Source organism: Camellia sinensis, chromosome 14, assembly GCF_055761805.1.
Source record: "Camellia sinensis isolate YWXY chromosome 14, ASM5576180v1, whole genome shotgun sequence".
NCBI lineage: Eukaryota > Viridiplantae > Streptophyta > Magnoliopsida > Ericales > Theaceae > Camellia > Camellia sinensis.
Genome location: NC_138974.1, coordinates 116,760,520 through 116,780,721, shown reverse-complemented (window position 1 = coordinate 116,780,721; position 20,202 = coordinate 116,760,520). Strand labels below are relative to the sequence as shown.

At 40.7% G+C, this 20,202-nt stretch overlaps 1 protein-coding gene and 1 non-coding gene across 2 annotated transcripts; both read left to right on the top strand.

Annotated features, from left to right (window-relative positions):
• The first annotated feature begins 627 nt into the window (after window positions 1-627).
• LOC114284962 (vacuolar protein sorting-associated protein 41 homolog) lies at window positions 628-19,273 on the top strand. Its single transcript, XM_082907253.1, has 8 exons — window positions 628-5,867; window positions 5,935-6,025; window positions 6,931-7,033; window positions 8,004-8,107; window positions 8,384-8,539; window positions 8,628-8,690; window positions 9,133-9,333; window positions 18,973-19,273. The coding sequence occupies exons 4-8, from the start codon at window positions 8,066-8,068 to the stop codon at window positions 19,189-19,191; spliced, it is 681 nt and encodes a 226-aa protein (XP_082763379.1). The 5' UTR covers window positions 628-5,867; window positions 5,935-6,025; window positions 6,931-7,033; window positions 8,004-8,065; the 3' UTR covers window positions 19,192-19,273.
• LOC114284969 (small nucleolar RNA snoR69Y) lies at window positions 15,874-15,982 on the top strand. The gene has a single exon (XR_003637120.2). It is a non-coding gene; the product is annotated as a small nucleolar RNA snoR69Y (small nucleolar RNA).
• Window positions 19,274-20,202: the final 929 nt, after the last annotated feature.

Below are 20,202 nucleotides of genomic sequence, written 5' to 3'. Positions count from 1 at the left end.
ATTCACTGGGCTTTAGCTCACTGCTCATATATATATGTAGGTGTACAGGCACCAGACCGCAGCTAGAGGCGTCAGGGTTACTCCAGTTTTGTCAAGCCAGCCTTTGCGCCTCACTGTGAGGTTCCGAGTTGCCATGCCATGGCTTAGGGGTGTTTTGTTTGTTTTCCCCCGTCTGTCTCCATACTGTTTGGACTACGGTACTGTTATAAAGGGATTAGGTCCCTGTACTGTGTGACTGTAAATTTTGTATAGACCGTACTGTTTTGCACAGACGGAATGTTTTCTGTACTGTTATGAAGGGTTGAGTCCCTAGTTTGAATGGATGTGAATATTGTACATACTGTCCTGCACTGTTTATGTATGAATGTATGAAAAATCTTTTTGGCATACAGACTGTCACAGCTCAATGGACACTATTTATTTACTGTATTGGCTTCCGCCAGGCCCTGTACTCTGTTTTACTGTATTACTGTTAAGCAGGCCTTCGGTAATCTCGGATTACTGGCCGGTTACGGTGCTAAACCCATAGGGCCGGGTTTGGGTCGTGACAATGATGGCACATTTCTTGAACATGTGGATATTAGTAGTCATATCGGCGAGGGAATAAATTGCTCCAGCCCATCAAGTCAACGACCACCTAAAAGTTCTACAAAAAAGAATGACAACAAGAAGAGGCCTAGAGGCAATGATGATGTAGTGGAAGGGTTGTTGTAGACACCCCATTTTTGACCGTCCTCAAGACTTGGACGTCACCATTGGAACACTTGGTGATTATCCATGTTTGTGTTCATCTTGAGTTCCCGGAAGCCTTGGTAGCACGCCTCGTCGCAGGACCTCTCGACTTGACTGTTTTGTGCTTGGTTTGACACCAAACACTTGTGTTTTGCCTTTGAGAGGCAGGGTAGGGCTTGTAGACTATCCCCACCCATCACCGGCCGTGGCTTGAGGCCATCGCTGTGTTTTGTGGCCACCGGCCAAATATTTGGCCGGCTGGCACTATAGATGGCCAGTCGGCTATCTTTTTTTGGTCAATTGCATCTTTGGCCGGCTGACTACTGTGCATCTGCTTTTGTAGATATTTTGACACAGCTGTCTTGCATTTGGCTCCCCTCCATACACGTGCTCTCTCTTTAGAAGCTTGTCTTGTAAGCTTTACAAGACAAAAAGCTCTATAAAGAGAGGTCTTCTCTCTTGTTGAAAGGGGTTAGACATTTTAGATAGCCATTTTAGGGTTTGAGTTCTAGGGTTAGGGTTTGTCTCTATCCTAGCTCTATATCTCTCTTCCTCTTGTGTTTAGTGTGTGTTTAGGCTCACTATTGCACACAAACACATAGTGTTACACCTTTTCTTGGTTCTGAAGAACCAGAGGTCTGTTCTTGGAGTTTTGGGGCTGGTTTAAGCTCAAGGAAGCAGCTGGTCCACCATTTGTGAAGAAGGTCTTCAAGGGTAAGAAGTTTGTCCATTTATTCCCCATTTTTGCATTGTATTTTTGCCTACCTTGAAATTGTTTTTCTATTTAGTATATAACATAAAAAAGTTCTGTTTTTAGGCCCTCTAAATAGTTTGTTTAGAGTGTTTTGTGGTTTGAGGTTGTTTGACCCCTCTTAAGCCTTGTAAGGCTCCATTTTGTGCCATTTTGAGTGAGCTCCGAGACCTTGGTGTTTGGGCCTCCTCACCACTGAAATCTTGAGGGATTTCAGAGGTGAGGATGGTGCCTTGAGGTCCCAAGAAGGAGAGGGTCACCCCCTCTCCCTGTTGTCCTTGAAAAGGACAATTTTTGGCCTCTTGAGGGAGCACCTAGCTTAGGCTCTTGTTGACCATGCCTTAGCTGATTTTTGTGCTTATTATGTCATAATATGCCTCTGTTTTTAGTTGGTTTTGGTACATCATGCTTGCTTAGCATACATGCCTTGTAATGCCATTTTGTTGCCTTAACATGCCTTAGGTTGTAAACCATTATTCTAGCATGTTTTAGGCTTAGCCTTGTGAAGCTTTCATGCTTATTTTGCTATGTTTGAGGTCTGTCCATAGTTGTTTGGGTCGACTTTGGCATGCTTAGTATAGCCCCTTTACATTTTTGGTTTGTTGGCCTTAAGTGTGTGAATGTATAGCATGCATCCTTGCCTTAATTTAGTGGGTTGGGACCATTTGCCATGTTATTTCAGTCCCTTTAACATGCTTGTATGCTTGCCTTGGATGCCCCTTCGAAGCTTTGAAAGCTTGTCTTGCATGCTCCATGTTTTGGTCATTGTGCATGCTTTTGAATTTGAGCCACTTAGATGCCATCTAGGTGTCCCTTGGGTGTTGTTTAGGTTCGCATTAGACCTATTTTAAGTCCTCTTAGCCTTGTGAGGCTTGGTTGACTTAGTCTTGGTTTAAGCCTCTTGGCTTGTCTTGGGTTTTTGGCTTTGTTTGCATGCCTTGTTTATCTTGTTTAATTGGCTTAGCACCTTTTGTAACATGATTTTCAATGCTTACCTTGCATGCCATTAGTCCATGCTATGCCTCTTTCAAGCGTGCTTGAGAGTTGCCCTTTTGTGCTTGAGTGTTAGCCCTTTAACATGTGCATGTGTGTATGTGTGTTTAGTCCTCATTTCATAGCACTTATGGCCACTGTTTTGGGCCTAATTAGAGCCGCCTAAATCATGCTTAAGTCCATCCTTTGCTTGCTTGCATGCTTACCTTGCATGTTTGTTTGCATGCTTGCATGTACATCTTGCATTCCCATGTTGCATCCTTAGCTTGCATGCCTAGGTTGCATTGCATCTAGCATGCATGTCTTGCTCCTTGATCTAGTGATAGGAATTGGGCTTTGGTTTGTTGGTGTGCATTGCATTCCATATCAAAAATGCACACTTGATTCTTTGGGCCATCACGCATTGAAATGCGCGCTTGATGGTCCGAGAACCAAGGAGCATGTCCCTTTGAGTCACTAACATGATAAGGGACATGATTGGTGCATATATGGCTTGAATTGCAATGCCATGCTATGCCTTGCCCTCTGCTGCTGTCAATTGCAGGTTCTGCAGACATTATTTGCCGACCGGCAGTGTTTAGTGCCGACCGGCAATCCATTGGTGGCCGATAGCTTCACCAATAGCCGATGATTACATACCACTGCCGGTGGCTATTCTACTCAGCCGGTGGTGTCTCCCAATGTCCAGGGAAGCAATTCTGAGACTTTGGCAGTCTTCAAAGAGGCAAAGCAGGGAAAACAGAGGCGGCCTATGCATGGCAGTGGACTTCCGAGCAAGACCCGAGCACGCGTGCGTTGAGCCCTCTTCCCGAGGCCCATTTTTTCTTGCTTTCTTAAATTAATTAATTTGTTTAATTAATTTAGTTGGTCTGTAATAATTAATTAGCTAGGATAGTTAATTCATTATTCGAATTGTATTATTTTTTTGGTCCCTCCGAGCGAGGGCGAATTTGTAATAAGTGTGGGTGAGTGTGTGCATGTCTTCCAACCCCCACTTCTTTCTCCCTTTTACTTACCTGCTTTGATGGTTAGTAATAGGACATGTTTAATTTAGCATACCTTATGCTATGCATGCGTGCATCATTCATCAGTATTGCATGCACCGGGCTCGGCGCATCATGCTAACTGCATTAGTACTTCAAATCTAACTTGAATACATGCTACTTGTGCATTTTTCGCATGTCATTCATAGACTAGCCGAGCCTACTCTAGTGACACTCCGTATGCGTTGCATTCGACATTTAAAACATGAACTAGGATCATGCATATGATTACTAACTAGTTTTTGTTTTGTCACGGAGTACGATGTAAGTATTTATGCTTTAGCATCCTTGCATGCGTGTGGGTGTTGCCATGATAGAATGATTACCATGAGGCTAGCTGCTTATGTGATATAACTTTTTGAATGCCTGTGGGTGAAGGTTGGATTGTCTGAGTTGGAATAGCTCGTTGAAATCCGTGTTTTAGCCTACTTGCGAGTAGCAAATTCCAAAACATTTTCCAAAACAAACGGATATGCAATGCTTATTCCCAAATTAGGCAATCTAGTCTATACTTGTTTGCTGTGCGCATAACATAGTAATTCTAGGCTAATAACCGGAATAAGAACACATAATGTTTTAAAAAACGGATATCATGGCTAGTAGAGGCCGATCTTCGGATCAGGCGAGAGGGGGTGCTCATAGCTGACCTTCCCCAATCGTACCCAAGTTCCCAAGCCGAGGCAACTTTGGTGATGACGGACACGTGGCCTTTGGCACCGAGTCAGGGTTTCCTAAATTCTCCTATTTTAAAATATTCAGGTGGCGACTCTGTATCTGGCAAAGCAATCCATGTTTGGCACTTCTTTTCAAAAATCTGTTTCTCAAAACGATTTGCCGGATTTGGACTTTTTGGTTCAGATTAAGAACCGTGACACGAATCGAGTCCGAACTGTAGCGAGGGCCCCACGCGGGCGCGTCTACAGTTGTCCATGATTGCTAACAAGTTGGGTGAGGTATTTTCTGCCACCAATGAAAAGTTGGATTTCATTGGTCGAAGAATGGGTTATGAACATGATCTCGCATCTAAACGGGCAAGTTTGAATGATGAACTCATTAAGTTGCCAATTACTCTTGATGAAAGGCTAGATGCTTGTGAGATCATATCACAAAGTGCTTAAAAGCTCGACATGTTCTTCAGCTTGACACATGATGACAAACTAAGGTGGGTGATGAGGTTGCTACGTAGGAGTGCTCCATGATAGACTCGGGGCTCTTTTATGTCCTTCTACGTACTTAGTTTTTTTGATTACTCTAATGCATGTAATAAGGACTTGACTTTTTGCTACTTTTTTTTGTTGAACTACTCATATTTTGCTACTTTATGTTGCAATATGCTACTTGAAATGCTTATTTTGAAATGATGAATGGTAGATTTATATTTCTACAATTTCATAGGTGAATGATTTTTGATATTTTTTTGTTCGAAAAAAAAGAGAGTTAAATTTTGTTTAAATAAATGCCTTTTTGAATTTGGGCAGTGAATGGTTGGATGATTAAAATAATAGGGCATATCTTTTAATGATTGCTTGTGTATATATAAATTTTATAGTTGAATGATTTTTGATTTTTTTCTATTAAAAAATAAGTGGGGGTTAAATTTTGTTCAAATAAATACTTTTTTGAATTTGGGCAATGAATGATTAGATGATTAAAATATGTATTTTTTAAAATGGTTGCTTATGTAAATATAAATTTTATAGTTGAATTATTTTTTATTTTTTCTATTAAAAAAAAGTGGGTTAAATTTTGTTCAAATGAATCAAAATGGATGTGGAGCAACAATATGAAAATTTGCTTTTTAAAAATTATTACTCATTTTAGTGCAAAATTTTACATTAATTATAATAGGGGTATTATGGTCAATATATTGGATATCCTATATCTTGTCATGTCCAATTCATTCAAATCCCCTTAAACAAACATCAGATTGGATAATATTTTATTAATCCCTCCTTATAATCCTAACTCAATCCAAACATAGGATAGGATACGTAATCCAAAGGACTCATAGTCCTAGGACTATTAGTCATAGGAATTCTAATCCAACCTAATCCAGTCCGCCCAAACAAACGTGGCCTTTACGGTTCAGTTCTATTACTTTATTCAATTTATTCTATAGTACTAGAACACTATCATATTTCTATATAAATATAGATAGGTAGAAGTCAGTAGTTTACATGATAAGTGTTAAGATGTAGAAATTTGTTGTGAGCGGGGAAATGCTCAGAGACCGGAAGTGCGTGCAGTCACATGGAACAATGATGAGCTTGCAACAGATGCACTATTTGTCCATGGCTTTGAGCATTACAAGGCAAAGGATTATGCCCTTGCTCATGCTCCATTCTCAGGTAAAAGTGTCCAAGAGTTTATGAATTTGCATTCAAACAGTGGTAATACTTATGCATTTTTATGTAGGTAGCAACTATGCAGGTGGGCAGTGGGCTGCTGGTGATGAGCCATTATACTATATTGTATCCCCAAAGGATGTAGTTATTGCAAAACCTAGGTTAGTTCAATTTTATCTTTCCTTAGTTTCTATTTTAATAGAATGTCAGCATGTAATTTTCCTATTGATAATTAATTACATCACAAAAGGCCAGAATATTTATAATCCGAATACACTTTTCACATATCCAAAATACTTTCATATTTTTTTATTCACTTTTTACATATTTCAATACACTTTGCACATTTTTCAACACTAATAACAGCCCTAAGGTTTGTTTTTAGCATTATCGTTAATTATATCAATCTATATGCTATCTTATCTATAAAGTAAGAAGACACTTTTTTCGCACTTGTGAATCCAATCACTGCTTAATGCTATCTGTCAAGTTTAGTTCATGAGATGATTATTATGCAAACATTAGGAGTTATCTGTTTAAAGTTCTCCCCCATTTCTCATCTTTTTCATATGTTTGCTCACCAAATGTAGTATCTTTAGAATTCCAATTAAGCATAGGCTCCCCACCATTTATGGATATCTAAATCTGAATACTTCAAGTTTGTGAGAAGGTAGATAAAAGTGAAACAAATCTGGAAGTTCTTATTGAAAAATAGGAAAATGGTGAAACAAATTAAGAAGGTGCATGAGCAGATACGTGTCCCAGTTGGTTGGGGGGTGCTTGAGCAGACAAGTGTAGAATTCATCAATTAGTTTTAGTGAGTTCAATGAATTTTTTATTTAATGAATTTAAGTGTATGTCATCTTAATATGGTGAGTGAATTGCCTGAAAATGGAATGCTTTAAATTTTAATTCACCTTTATAGAAAAAATTGTGGGATTTAAAAGCATAATTTTGATTCCTTTACTGCTCGCATTGTTTGTTTTGCCATTATATCATCTCCTATGCCATATTAAAAATCACAAACTCTGTTGATTTACAAATGCAATTTCTTGTTGATTGCTAGGGATACAACATATCATATTTCTTGGCTTCTTCAACATGGATGGCATGAAAAAGCTTTAGCAGCAGTTGAAGCTGGGCAGGGATGAAGTGAGCTTCTTGATAAGGTATTTATGTTTGATTTTAGTTTAACAGTTCATTTATTTATTTGCATTGTATTACTTACTAAATAAGTAATTGATGCATGATGTACATATGAAATGTTTACATTTTATTTCCCATATTTTCATGGAAACAATGTAATATAGAAACCTACAATTTGTCTAGATTCTCTTATTTTTTGGAAGTAGGCTATTTATGTGTTGTTATTTTTAGTCATTCTGGGTTACTTTGTGAATATGTCAATTAATACCTAATGTTATAATCATGAATCACCTAGTTCATGAGGCATATGGGTTGCATATGTTCATAGCATGAATAGTTTGAAAGTGTCCTAGCAGGATCATGTTGTTTTGGGACCAAAAACTATGCTCAATTTAATGCACTGGATACTTGTCTAAGGCCCAACATTTCAAAATTCAAAATAATGGCCTTTATGCCCCAAATGCTAACATTTGGAAATTCAAAACAATTGCCTTTATGGCCTAAATACTTATTCGGCAACAAAGCCAAGAAAATGATCAACCCACTGAAATCCCTCCATAGCATAAATAATTCAATGCTCCAAACCTTTACGAACCAAAATTCATGCCTCTTTTGTGGCTCCAAATTAAAGCCTTTTAAGGGCATTGTGCTTCTAAAAAATGAAAGAGCCACATTAGGCATTCCAACTCCCCCGAAGTATGAGGTGGTTAAAATTAAAATCTAGTCATTTTCTAGATAAAAGATGGTGCCTAGTCCTTGACAATTGGTTATATATGCCATTTCCATTTATGACGTTCGGATAGTCATTTTTGTAGCCATAGTATGTCTGTTTTCACTATCTCCTGTTGTCAGTTTTGATTGTTGCAATTGCAAAATCTTTTTCCTGTACATGTGGACAATAACTAAACTTTGCTATGTATTTCCTTCCATAGTTCCATATTATATTCTAGTATCGGTAGTAATACATTTTCAATTTGTCCACTATGTATGCAGGTGGGGTCTAGCTATCATGATCATTTGATTGTGGAAAGGAAATATATTGAAGCCGCATCATTATGTCCCAAATTGTTGCGAGGATCGGTTTCAGCATGGGAGAGGTACTAAACACTATTAAGTATGACTCTCCTGTAAATTTATTTTTAATAACTAGCAGTGGGTTATTTCTCAAAGATGGGTTTTCTACTTTGCTCATCTTCGTCTGCTTCTTGTATTGGTTTCATACATACCAACTGAAAACCCGAGGTTACGTGATACTGCTTATGAGGTATGCAATATTTGACATTTCCTAAAAACTTAATTTGATACTTCATATGCTCTTTGGACTTGCTAAATTGGAAATAAAGGTCTTAGCGGTTTTTGTTAATCATCTACAGGTAGCTCTTGTTGCTCTGACAACAAATCCATCTTTTTACAAGGATCTCTTGTCAACTGTCAAATCTTGGTCGCCTGTAATTTATTCTGCTTTGCCTATTATCTCAGCCATAAAACCTCAGCTTAATACTTCATCCATGACTGATGCACTAGCAGAGGTCAGTATGAACATTGTTATCTTGATATTGATTACGAATTTTGGTTATTATTACATCTTTTCCATTATGAATTACTTTACCATGTCAGGCACTAGCAGAGTTGTATGTAATTGATGGACGGTACGAGAAAGCTTTTGCACTATATGCTAATGTAAGTGCTCTATATGGAGTCTTGCATAGTTTACGTAGAAAACCAGCAACAGCTTAAAGTAGTTACACTACTGAATACACTCACATGATGCTCTGCAAAATCAAGCTCTGGCTATACTAGTTTCTTGACATTAACTTGGTTGTTTCCTTACTATTTAATTTTCTTTTATTCTTCACCTTAAAAAGCCAAATATATTTGACTTTCTCGAAAAACATAACTTACATAATGCTCTTCGTGAAAAGGTATGTGTATGTTACCACATTAGGTGATTTTTTTGGTTCGTATCATATCTAAGCTTGAAATTGCCCATTTCCTTGATTTTCTTTTTGTTTCTGTTGTTGTTATTGTAATCATTATCAATTGCTACCTAGAAAGGAAAAATTCAAAGAGAACACTGAAACTTCTTTATTGACACTTTCTTTTGTAATCTATGAATGTGTAGGTTGTCCAACTGATGATGACAGATTACAAACGTGCAGTACCATTGTTGACCCAACACAAAGACTTAATCACTGCATCAAAAGTTGTTTCACAACTTTTGGCTGTGGGGAATAAGTGTGATTCCAGATACTTTTTACATCTATATCTGCTTTCACTATTTGAAGCTAATCCGCATGCTGGAAGGGATTTCCATGATATGCAGGTATGCGGAAAGAGAATTAAATTCATATTAGAAAATTCTTTCACACTAGAGTTGGTTTTGTTCTTAACTTTTGGAGTGATGGGGAGATTGAATCAGAAGAGGCTCACGGGATGAAAATTGATGTGCATAAATAAAAAGAATTGCATAATGGCTAAATATTATCATCTAAATTGATCTTTTGTAATTGCAACTGTGGAGTGTGAGAACCATTCACTTGTGAGCTCCATCAATAAGTGCACCTTTTTTGCCAAAATCTACCTTCTTGTAGATGTTGGAACTATTAAAGTCTTCAGAACAGTAGCTGATTAATCATCCATTCTATGGAAAGATACTTCTATTGGAAATGGTGATATTTCGAATCATGGGATGTGGTAGTGCTATAAGTATGTTGTCGAACTAGCATGGGACTCCCGGTTCGAAAACTAAATTCAAAAATATACTTTTTCACACTTAAGCTTGAAAATAGGCCTTCGAAGACAAAAATCGTGCAACAGCCACGAGACAGCCCGGGTAACAACTCAAACACTTCGGGAGGGAACAAAGTAAGTTGTGGAAACTTACGGAATTAGCACAGGACTCCCGGTTCGAAAACTAATTCCAAAAATGTACTTTTTCACACTTAAGCTTGAAAATAGGCCATCGGAGGCCAAAATTGTGCAACAGCCACAAGACGGCCCGGGTAACACCTCAAACACCTCGGGAGGGACCAATGTGAGTTGTAGAAACTTACGGAACTAGCACGGGATATCCGGTTTGAAAACTAAGTCCAAAAATGTACTTTTTCACACTTAAGCTTGAAAATAGGCCTTCAGGGGCCAAAATCGTGTCACAGCCACGAGACGGCCCGAGTAACACCTCAAACACCTCGGAAGGGACCAAAATAAGTTGTGGAAACTTACGGAACTAGCACGGGACTCCCGGTTCGAAAACAAAGTCAAAAAATATACTTTTTCACACTTAAGCTTGAAAATACGCCATTGGAGGCCAAAATCGTGCAACAGCCACGAGACGGCCTGGGGAACACCTCAAACATCTCGGGGGAGACCAATGTGAGTTGTGGAAACTTACAGAACTAGCACGGGACTCCCGACTTGAAAACTAAGTCCAAAAATGCACTTTTTCACACTTAAGCTCGAAAATAGGCCTTCGGGGGCCAAAATCGTGTAACAGCCACGAGACGGCCAGTGTAACACCTCAAACACCTTGGGAGGGACCAATGTGAGTTGTGGAAACTTAAGGAACTAGCACGGGACACCGGGTTTGAAAACTAAGTCCAAAAATGCACTTTTTCACACTTAAGCTTGAAAATATACCGTCGGAGGCCAAAATTGTGCAACAGCCATGAGACGGGCCGGGTAACACCTCAAACACCTCGGGAGGGACCAATGTTAGTTGTGGAAACTTATGGAACTAGCATGGGACTCCCGGTTTGAAAACTAAGTCCAAAAAGGCATTTTTTCACACTGAAGCTTGAAAATAGACCTTCGAGTGCCAAAATCGTATAATAGCCACGAGATAGCCTGGGTAAAATCTCAAACACCTCGGGAGGGACCAATGTCAGTTGTGGAAACTTACGGAACTAGCACGGGACTCCTGGTTTGAAAACTAAGTCCAAAAATGCATTTTTTCACACTTAAACTTGAAAATAGATCTTCGGGTGCCAAAATCGTGTAACAGCCATGAGACGGCCTGGGTAAAATCTCAAACACCTTGGGAGGGACCAAAGAAAGTTGTGGAAACTTAAGGAACTAGCACGAGACTCCCGGTTTGAAAACTAAGTCCAAAAATACACTTTTTCACATTTAAGCTTGAAAATAGGCCATCGGAGGCCAAAATCGTTTAACAGCTACGAGTCAGCCTAGGGAACACCTCAAACACCTCAGAAGGGACCAATGTGAGTTGTGAAAATTTATGGAACTAGCACGGGACTCCCGATTTGAAAACTAAGTTCAAAAATGTATTTTTTCATACTTAAGCTTGAAAGTAGACCTTCGGGGGTCAAAATTGTGTAACAGTCACAAGACGGCCCGGGTAACACCTCAAACACCTCAGGAGGGACCCAAGTAAGTTGCGGAAACTTACAGAACTAGCACGGGACTCCCGGTTCGAAAACTAAGTCCAAAAATGCACTTTTCCACACTTAAGGTTGAAAATAGGCCATCGGAGACCAAAATCGTACAACAGCCACGAGACGACACATGGAACACCTCAAACACCTAGGGAGGGACCAATGTGAGTTGTGAAAATTTACGGAGCTAGTACGGGACTACCAGTTTGAAAACTAAGTTAAAAAATACACTTTTTCACACTTAAGCTTGAAAATAGGCCTTCGGGGGCCAAAATTGTGTATCAGCCACGAGATGGCCCGGGAAACACCTCAAATATCTCGGGGGAGACCAATGTGAGTTGTGGAAACTTACAGAACTAGCACAGGACTCCCGACTTGAAAACTAAGTCCAAAAATGCACTTTTTCACACTTAAGCTCGAACATAGGCCTTCGGGGGCCAAAATCGTGTAATAACCACGAGACGGCCAGCGTAACACCTCAAACACCTCGGGAGGGACCAATGTGAGTTGTGGAAACTTACGGAACTAGCACGGGACACCCGGTTTGAAAACTAAGTCCAAAAATGCACTTTTTTACACTTAAGCTTGAAAATAAGCCATCGGAGGCCAAAATCGTGCAACAGCCACGAGACGGGCCAGGTAACACCTCAAACACCTCGGGAGGGACCAATGTTAGTTGTGGAAACTTATGGAACTAGCATGGGACTCCCGGTTTGAAAACTAAGTCCAAAAAGGCATTTTTTCACACTGAAGCTTGAAAATAGACCTTCGGGTGCCAAAATCGTGTAATAGCCATGAGATGGCCTGGGTAATACCTCAAAAACCTCGGGAGGGAACAATGTTAGCTGTGGAAACTTACGGAACTAGCACGGGACTCTCGGTTTGAAAACTAAGTCCAAAAATGTATTTTTTCACACTTAAACTTGAAAATAGAACTTTGGGTGCCAAAATCGTGTAACAGCCATGAGACGGCCTGGGTAAAATCTCAAACACCTCGGGAGGGACCAAAGAAAGTTGTGGAAACTTAAGGAACTAGCACGGGACTCCCGGTTTGAAAACTAAGTCCAAAAATGCACTTTTTCACACTTAAGCTTGAAAATAGGCCATCGGAGGCCAAAATCGTGCAACAGCTATGAGTCAGCCTAGGGAACACCTCAAACACCTCAGAAGGGACCAATGTGAGTTGTGAAAATTTACGGAACTAGCACGCGACTCCCGGTTTGAAAACTAAGTCCAAAAATGTATTTTTTCACGCTTAAGCTTGAAAGTAGACCTTCGGGGGCCAAAATTGTATAATAGCCACAAGACGGCCCGGGAAACACCTCAAACACCTCGGGAGGGACCCAAGTAAGTTGTGAAAACTTACAGAACTAGCACGGGACTCCCGGTTCGAAAACTAAGTCCAAAAATGCACTTTTATACACTTAAGCTTGAAAATAGGCCATCGGAGGCCAAAATCATGCAACAGCCACGAGACGGCACAGGGAACACCTCAAACACCTAGGGAGGGACCAATGTGAGTTGTGGAAACTTACGGAGCTAGCACGGGACTCCCGGTTTGAAAACTAAGTTCAAAAATGCACTTTTTCACACTTAAGCTTGAAAATAGGCCTTCGGGGGCCAAAATTGTGTATCAGCCACGAGATGGCCCGGGTAACACCTCAAACAGCTCGGGAGGGACCAAATTAAGTTTTGGAAACTTACAAAACTAGCACGGGACTCCCAGTTCGAAAACTAAGTCCAAAAATGTACTTTTTCATACTTAAGCTTGAAAATTGGCCATCGGAGGCCAAAATCGTGGAACAGCCACGAGATGGCCTGGGGAACACCTCAAACACCTCAGGAGGGACAAATGTGAGTTTTCGAAACTTACAGAACTAGCACGGGACTCCCGGTTTGAAAACTAAGTTCAAAAATGCACTTTTTCACACTTAAGCTTGAAAATAGGCCTTCGGGGGCCAAAATCATGTAACAGCCACGAGATGGCCTGGGTAACACCTTAAACACCTAAGGAGAGAGTAAAATAAGTTGTGAAACTTAGGGAACTAGCATGGGACTCCTGGTTCGTAAACTAAGTCCAAAAATACACTTTTTCACACTAAAACTTGAAAATAGGCCCTCGGAGGCCAAAATTGTGCAATAGCCACGAGACGGCCTGGGTAACACCTCCAACACCTCAAGACGGACCAATGTTAGTTGTGGAAACTTACGGGACTAGCACGGGACTCCCGGTTCGTAAACTAAGTCCAAAAATGCACTTTTTTACGCTTAAACTTGAGAACAGGCCATCGGAGGCCAAAATCGTGCAACAGCTACGAGACGGCTTGGGTGACACCTCAAACACCTCGGGACGGACTAATGTGAGCTATGGAAACTTACGGAACTAGCACAGGACTCTTGGTTTGAAAACTAAGTCCAACAATGCACTTTTTCACATTTAAGCTTGAAAATAGGCCTTCGACAGCCAAAATCATGTAACAGTCACGAGACGGCCCGGGTAACACCTTAAACACCTCTGGAGGGACCAAAGTAAGTTGTGAAAACTTACGGAACTTGTATGGGACGCCCGGTTCGAAAACTAAGTCCAAAAATGCACTTTTACACACTTAAGCTTGAAAATAGGCCATCGGAGGGCAAAATCGTGCAACAGCCATGAGACGGCACAGGGAACACCTCAAACACCCAGGGAGGGACCAATGTGAGTTGTGAAAACTTATGGAGCTAGCACGGGACTCCCGGTTAGAAAACTAAGTTCAAAAATGCATTTTTTCACACTTAAGCTTGAAAATAGGCCTTCGAGGGCCAAAATTGTGTATCAGCCACGAGATGGCTTGGGTAACACCTCAAACACCTCGGGAGGGACCAAATTAAGTTTTAGAAACTTACAAAACTAGCATGGGACTCCCGGTTCAAAAACTAAGTCCAAAAATGCACTTTTTCACACTTAAGCTTGAAAATAGGCCATAGGAGGCTAAAATCATGCAACAGCCACGAGACGGCCCGGGGAACACCTCAAAAACCTCGGGAGGGACCAATGTGAGTTGTGGAAACTTACGGAACTAGCACGGGACTCCCAGTTTCAAAACTAAGTCCAAAAATGCATTTTTTCACACTTAAGCTTGAAAATAGGCCATCGGGAGCCAAAATCGTGTAGCGACCACGAGACGTTTCGGGTAACACCTCAAAAATCTTGGGAGGGAGCAAAGTAAGTTGTGGAAACATACGGACCTAGCACGGGACTCACGGTTTGAAATCGAAGTCCAAAAATGTACTTTTTCACACTTAAACTAGAAAATAGGCCGTCGGAGGCCAAAATCGTGCAACATTCACGAGACGGCCCGGGGAACACCTCAACCACCTCGGGAGGGACCAATGTGAGTTGTGGAAACTTACGGAACTAGCATAGGACTCCCGGTTTGAAAACTAAGTCCAAAAATGCACTTTTTCACACTTAAGTTTGAAAATAGGCCTTCGGTAGCTAAAATCGTGTAACAGCCATGAGACGGCCCGGGTAACACCCCAAACACCTCGGGAGGGACCAAAGTAAGTTGTGAAAACTTACGGAACTAGCACGGGACTTCCGGTTCGAAAACTAAGTCCAAAAGTGCACTTTTTCACACTTAAGCTTGAAAATAGGCCATCGGAGGCCAAAATTGTGCAACAGCCACGAGACGGCCTGGGGAACACCTCAAACACCTCGGGAGGGACCAATGTGAGTTGTGAAAACTTACGGAACTAGCACAAGACTCCCGATTTTAAAACTAAGTCCAAAAATGCACTTTTTCACACTTAAGCTGGAAAATAGGCCTTCGGGAGCCAAAATCGTGTAACAGCCACAAGACGGCTCAGGTAACACCTCAAACACCTTGGGAGGGACCAAAATAAGTTGTGAAAACTTACGCAACTAGCACGGGACTCCTGGTTCGAAAATTAAGTCCAAAATTACACTTTTTCACACTTAAACTTGAAAATAGGCCATTGGAGGCCAAAATCATGCAACAACCACGAGTCGGCCCGAGGAACAACTCAAACAACTCGGGAGGGACCAATGTGAGTTATGGAAACTTACGGAACAAGCACGGGACTCCCGATTTGAAAACTAAGTACAAAAATTTATTTTTTCACACTTAAGCTTGAACATAGGCCTTCGGGGGCCAAAATCGTGTAACAGCCACGAGACGTCCCGGGTAACACCTCAAAAATGCATTTTTTTCACACTTATGCTTAACTAAGTCCAAAACTCAGTCCAAAAATGCCTCTGTATTAGTCGAATTCTAGCCCAGGTCTCTTTCTCTCTCTTTCTCTCTCTCTCTCTCTCTCTATATATATATATATATATATAAACTACGTATATATGTATGTTGATTTGAATTTGGATCTTCGATTTTGTGAGGAAAAGAAAGAAAAGTGAGAATTTGTGTAAAAAAATTGTATTTTTAGTAATAAATTTGTGAAATTCGAGATCTAAAAAGTATGGTAGTGCGATGATGATAAATGTTAATCCCAGCTCATTATGAGGCCTTGTTTTTAGAGACTAAGGCCTGGGAATAGACTCTATCCAACATCTATCTGAGCTTCAAACACCTGGTTCGAAAACTAAGTCCAAAAATGCACTCTTTCACACTTAAGCTAGAAAATAGGCCATCGGAGGCCAAAATCGTGCAACAGCCACGAGACGGCACGAGGAACACCTCAAACACCTCGGGAGGGACCAACGTGAGTTGTGGAAACATACGGAACTAGCTGGGGATTCCCGGTTTGAAAACTAAGTTCAAAAATGCACTTTTTCACACCTAAGCTTGAAAGTAGGCCTTCGGGGGCCAAAATCGTGTAACAGCCCCGAGACGGCCTGGGTAACACCTCAAACACATCGAGAGGGACCAAAGTAAGTTGCGGAAACTTACGAAACTAGCACGAGACTCCTGGTTCGTAAACTAAGTCCAAAAAAAGCACTTTTTCACACTTAAACTTGAAAATAGGCCATCGAAGGCCAAAATCATGCAACAGCCACGAGACGGCCTGGGTAACAACTCAAACACCTCGGGATGGACCAATGTGAGTTGTGAAAACTTATGGAACTAGCACAGGAATCCCGATTTGAAAACTAACTCCAAAAATGCACTTTTTCAAACTTAAGCTTGAAAATAGGCTTTCGGCGGCCAAAATCGTGTAACAGCCACAAGACGGCCCGGGTAACACCTCAAACACCTCGGGAGGGACCGATGTAAGTTGTGGAAACTTACGGAACTAGCACGGGACTCCCAGTTCGTAAACTAAGTTCAAAAATGCACTTTTTCACACTTCAACTTGAAAATAGGCCATCGGAGGCCAAAATCATGCAACAGTCACGAGACGGCTTGGGTAACACCTCAAAGACCTCAGGACAGACCAATGTGAGTTGTGGAAACTTACGAAACTAGCACGGGACTCCCGGTTTGAAAACTAAGTCCAAAAATGTATTTTTTCACACTTAAGCTTGAAAATAAGGTTTCGGCGGCCAAAATTGTGTCGTAGCCACGAGACGGCCCGAGTAACACGTCAAACACCTCGGGAGGGACCAAAGTAAGTTATGAAAATTTACGGAACTAGCACGAGACTCCCAGTTCAAAAACTAAGTCCAAAAATGCACTTTTTCACACTTAAGCTTGAAAATAGGCCATCGGAGGCCAAAATCGTGCAACAGCCACGAGTCGGCCCAGGGAACACGTCAAAAACCTCGAGAGGAACCAATGTGAGTTGTGGGAACTTACGGAAGTAGCACGGGACTCCCGGCTTGAAAACTAAGTCAAAAAATGCATTTTTTCACACTTAAGCTTGAAAATAGGCCTTCGAGGGCCAAAATCGTGTAACAGCCATGAGACGGCCTGGGTAACACGTCAAACACCTCAGGAGGGACCAAAATAAGTTGTGGAAACTTATGGAACTAGCACGGGACTCCCGGTTTGAAAACTAACTCCAAAAATACATTTTTTCACACTTAAGCTTGAAAATAGGCCTTCGGGTGCCAAAATCGTGTAACAACCACGAGACGGCCCGGGTAACACTCCGAACACCTCAGGAGGGACCAAAGTAAGTTGTGAAAACTTACAGAACTAGCACGGGACTCCCGGTTCGAAAACTAAGTCCAAAAATGCACTTTTTCACACTTAAGCTTTAAAATAGGCCATCGGAGGCCAAAATCGTGCAATAGCCACGAGTCAGCCTGAGGAACTCCTCAAACACGTTAGGAGGGACCAATGTGAGTTATGGAACCTTACGGAACTAGCACGGGACTACCGGTATGAAAACTAAGTCCAAAAATGTATTTTTTCACACTTAAGCTTGAAAATAGGCCTTCGGCGGCCAAAATCGTGTAACAGCCGCGAGACGGCCCGGGTAACACCTCAAACACCTCGGGAGAGACCAAAGTAAGTTGTGGAAACTTATGGAACTAGCACGGGACTCCCGGTTCGAAAACTAAGTCTAAAAATGCACTTTTTCATACTTAAGTTTGAAAATAGGCCATCGGAGGCTAAAATCATGCAACAGCCAGGAGACGGCCCGGGGAACACCTCAAACACCTTGGGACGGACCAATGTGAGTTGTGGAAACTTACAGAACTAGCATGGGACTCCTGGCTTGAAAACTAAGTCCAAAAATGCACTTTTTCACACTTAAGCTTGAAAATAGGCCTTCGGGGGCCAAAATCGTGTAACAGCCATGAGACGGCCAGGGTAACTCCTCAAACACCTCGGGAGGGACCAATGTGAGTTGTGGAAACTTATGGAACTAGCACGGGACACCCGGTTTGAAAATTAAGTCCAAAAATGTACTTTTTTACACTTAAGCTTGAAAATAGGTCATCGGAGGCCAAAATCGTGCAACAGCCACGAGACGGGCCAGGTAACACCTCAAACATCTTGGGAGGGACCAATGTTAGTTGTGGAAACTTATGGAACTAGCATGGGACTCCCGGTTTGAAAACTAAGTCCAAAAAAGCATTTTTTCACACTTAAGCTTGAAAATAGACCTTCGAGTGCCAAAATCGTGTAACAGCCACAAGACGGCCTGGGTAAAACCTCAAACACCTCGGGAGGGACCAATGTTAGTTGTGGAAACTTACGGAACTAGCACGGGACTCCCGGTTTGAAAACTAAGTCCAAAAATGCACTTTTACACACTTAAGCTTAAAAATAGGCCATCGGAGGCCAAAATCGTGCAACGGCCACGAGACGGCATGGGGAACACGTCAAACACCTCGGGAGGGACCAATGTGAGTTGTGGAAACTTACGAAACTAGCACGGGACTCTCGGTTCAAAAACTAAGTCCAAAAATGCACTTTTTCACACTTAAGCTTGAAAATAGACCATCGAGGCCCAAAATTGTGTAACAGGCACGAGAAGGCCCGGGAAACACCTCAAACACGTCGGGAGGGACCAATGTAAGTTATGGAAACTTACGGAACTAGCACCGGACTCCCGATTTGAAAACTAAGTCGTAAAATGTATGTTAAATTGTATATTTTATTGATAAGATAATAATTGTCTAACTTGCATTCTTTTTTCTTTTTTTGTGTTTCATTTTTTTGCAGATTCGAGATTTGATATGGACATGTTTGGTAATTTGGAGAGTAGAAGCTAGCTCATTTTGTGTTTTTGTTCATATTACCTTACTTGTATTTTGGTTGCGTTGTAAATTTTATATTTTTGTTGGTATTACAGGTCATGTTTCGTTATCCGCACTTGATATTTTATTTTTGTTGATATTAGTAGACATGTTTTTTGTGGATATTAGGAGACGTGTTTGGTAATCCGCATGCGGTTGATATTATATTTTTGTGGGTAGTGCTGAAATTCGATTGTGATGTTTATGAAAATGAACAGATTTTTGTATTGATTTGTAATAGATATTTTATTGAACAGGTTATTGAAATGCGCAGGGAATTTTCAGATGAACAGGTTAAATTTAATTCAAAAATAGGACCCCCATTTTCAAATTTTTTAATTTTTATTAGCGACGAAATAAAAAATGTCACTATTAGTTTTCAAAAAACATGACAAATAATTTTGTCACTAATGATATAGTACCAAACAAATAATTTTGTCACATTTGCTGAATATTTCGTCGCTAAATTGAAATATTTGGTGACAAAATGTTTTTTGTCATTGAAGAATTTGCTTTTCTGCTCATTTTAGTGACGAATTTTTTTGTCACCTTAATCCATATCATTGGTGAGGAAAACTTTCGTCACTAAAATCTATTTGGTGACAAAATATTTCGTCACAAAAAACAATTAAAATAAAATATTATTTAGTTTTGGTGACGAAATTGATGTTTTAGAGGATGAAAAATGCAGCATTTGGAGACGAAACATTTCGTTGCCAAAAATGAAAAATAGGCGGTGAAACTGTTTTTCGTCACCAGGTACTTTCAGCGACAACGTATAGGCAACAAACGTGGTGACAAATTTTTTTCGTCACAGATCACTTTAGTAACAAAAATTTGATGTTTGGAGACAAAATCAGTTTGTCACCAAAGGCCTTTTTTGTTGTAGTGTAACTTGGAAATTTCTTCTTTGACTTTAAGAGTTGCCATTAGGAATCCTATGTTCCACTAGCTGCCTATCCAATCTAGGTAGCTCACTATAGTCCCAAGCAAAGCAGTCTTTATATTCTTTCAATAAAGCTAACAATCTAGCTTTAGAAATTGGGTCTATCCAAGCACTAATGAAGGTTGGATTCAAAGCTACTTTTCATTCTAAATTTACTTCTTCTAAAGGGTCTTGAGCCTTAGTTGTTAAGCTTTCTTAGACTTCAGACTC